Source organism: Drosophila obscura, unplaced genomic scaffold (assembly GCF_018151105.1).
Source record: "Drosophila obscura isolate BZ-5 IFL unplaced genomic scaffold, ASM1815110v1 contig_20, whole genome shotgun sequence".
NCBI classification, from domain to species: Eukaryota; Metazoa; Arthropoda; class Insecta; order Diptera; family Drosophilidae; genus Drosophila; species Drosophila obscura.
The window spans coordinates 10,344-12,985 of record NW_024542790.1 but is presented as its reverse complement, the minus strand read 5'-3'; the positions used below and the strand labels follow the sequence as shown (position 1 = coordinate 12,985).

The 2,642-nt window shown below is 64.9% G+C and overlaps 1 protein-coding gene across 1 annotated transcript; it reads left to right on the top strand.

The window, feature by feature from the left end:
• The first annotated feature begins 595 nt into the window (after positions 1–595).
• LOC121404398 (glycine-rich cell wall structural protein 1-like) lies at positions 596–1,970 on the top strand. The gene is made up of 3 exons (XM_041593739.1): positions 596–699; positions 861–1,625; positions 1,694–1,970. Exons 1-3 carry the CDS (start codon positions 596–598, stop codon positions 1,968–1,970), a joined length of 1,146 nt encoding a protein of 381 aa, XP_041449673.1.
• The last annotated feature ends 672 nt before the right edge of the window (positions 1,971–2,642 follow it).

The following is a 2,642-nucleotide window of genomic DNA, read 5'->3' as shown; positions in this document are numbered from 1 at the left end:
CATCGAAAGCCCAACAGGAAGAGTCGCCCGGTGGGCCCTAGAACTACAACAGTACGATTTTGAGATTGCGTATAGAAAGGGACAACTCAACGTGGTGGCCGATGCGCTCTCCCGGCAGCCGCTGGTGGAGCGGTTTATGAGAGTGGACGACGAACCAGTCGAGGTTTTTTGAAACGGTGGCCCCATGTGCGTGGATAGCGAAAGTGAAGGACCAAATCAAGAAAGAACCCGAGAAGTTCCCCGACTACGTGGAGGAGGCGGTGCAGTTATGACGAGCTGGAAACCGGCCCCCAAGGAGGCTCGACCAGTGGCGAAGCGGCCGGCGAAGCGGCCCTCAACAGAGGCGGAGGAGCCACCGAATGCGACGCGGCCACCGACAGACGCCGAGGAGCGAGAGGCCGAGGAAAAGCGGGTCGCGGAGTGGAGGCGGCGGATCGCGCTTGAGGCAGCGAAGGAGGCGCCGCGGCAGCGGCAGGTCTGGGAGGACGCGCAGGCGCTGGCGAAGAAGTTGAAGGCCACGCATTAGGCGGAGCAGGCGGCCGAGGAGGCCAAGGAAAGGGCCCGGCGAGAGGCGGAGGAGCACCACCGGACGTGTATGCTGAAGAGGTTTGCAACCGAATTGCGAGAGAAGGAGCGGCAGAGGGCCGAGGAGAAGAGCCGCGAGGAAGAGGCGAGGCGGATGCGCAGAGGAGGAGGAGGGTCTGTGGCACCCTTCCCCTCCGACGCCGGAGCCTGAGAGCCGAGGCCAGGCCACGCCGGAAGAAGAAGAGTGGCAGGAGCGACTACGCCGGGCGGAAGAGGAGGAGGAGGGCCTGTGGCAGCCTTCCCTTACGACACCAGAGCCCGAAAACCGTGGCCAGGCCACGCCGGACGAGGAGTAGGAGGAGCTGTGTCAGCGACGGCCGCGGACCGAGGAAGAGCCTAGGTTCCCCGAAGGAGGACAGGGGCCCCAAGCCTCGTCACAGCAACAGCGGCCGGGAGCGGACGCCTCGTGGCAGGAGCAGCAACACCAGTGGCAGGGCAGGGACCACAAGGCGCGGTGATCGGGCCGTATGTAACGCAGGAGGTGCGTACGGCGGTGCGTGGAGGAACGGTGTGGCACCACCAAATCCACCACATCACCTGGGCATCGGGGCCGGCACCGAGGGAGCCGGAGGCTCCGGAAGAAGCGCGGGTGTGGGAGGAGACGCCCCGACGGAGCAATGGCCGCGACCCAAGGGGGCGATCGGCGGCAGCGCAGCCAGCAGCGGAACCGGCAGCGGCGAGCGCGGCGGCAGAGTCGGCGGCGGCAGCGGACACGGCAGCGGAGCCAGTCGCGAGCGCGGCGGCAGAGTCGGCGGCGGCAGCGGAACCAGCAGTGGAACCAGCAACGCCGGGTGCGGCGGCAGAGTCGGCGGCAGCGGAGACAGCAACGGCGAGCGCGGCGGCAGAGTAGGCGGCGGAAGCGGAGCCAGCAACGGCGAGCGCGGCGGCAGAGTCGGCGGCGGAAGAGGAGCCAGCAACGGCGAGCGCGGCGGCAGAGTCGGCGGCGGTAGCGGAGCCAGCGACGGCAAGCGCGGCGGCAGAGTCGGCGGCGGCAGCGGACACGGCAGCGGAACCAGCAACAGCGAACTCTGGCGGCGGGAGTAAGCTCACCTGAGCCCTGGGAGCAGCGGAAGTGGCCCGCGCCGTAAGCCAGACGCGCAAATCCAAGGCCGGAGCGGCAGTTGTCGTGTCCGGAGGAGCGGGAGAGACCGCGGGCGCCCATGCAGCGCCAGGCGTCGTGGCCACAGGCACAGCTAGGGGCGGAGGGCCCACGCTGGCGGCCCGTGAGACGGGAGGAGTGGCCAGGGGCGGTGGAGCGCGTCCTGGCTCGAACGAGGTTCACCTCGAGGCGCATCAAGCGGCTGGTGAATGACGGAGGGGTCCGGTACCGGGTGACGGTGTCCCGGGACCACCAGGAGGTGTTCCGAGAAGCTGGGGCTCAGTAAGAATGTAATAAAGAACAGATTGAAAGAAAACAAACAGAAAACAGACTTACTTTAAGTGCACGGAGGAGGAGCGGAGCCACCGCGAGCAGTAGCAGAGCGGCGGCAGAGGCCTGCGAGCCACGGCCGAGATGAATGGAGCGGCCGTGGAAGGGAAAGGTACCGTAACGGTACCGCACGGTGGTCGATACGCAGGTGAGGGCAAGCGATCCGAGCCGGTGACTAAAGGATGAAATGTGAGAGGGCTGGTCGGTGTAAAATAGTTGTAAAGTCACTTACCAACGTCCATTAACAATTCCTCGTTGCGGAAGTGGAGTACGCACGCGGCCAAGAAAGCGATATCGAGTAGAACAGAAAACCATCCCTACATCATATCGATGGCGTATATGCAGCCCTGTGATAGTCGCGCGCGCGTGCGCATTTGCACCGATCCGGCAGCACTCCATCAGGTAAGCCCGGCAAAGGGCGTCAGAACGCGCCCGGTCCGGCAGAGGGCGCCAGAACGCGTCCGGTTAAAAGCGCGGGCGGCCGTTTGAATTTAAAATTTAAAGGCCGGTGGTACAAGAGGACGCAGAAGGGAGTTTTCCGTTAGGGAAGAAAGGTGGAAGTGTGAGGAATGATATCCTCACACGCATGGACCCTAAGGGGTTAAGGTCTATCCGGGTTGTCCGGATA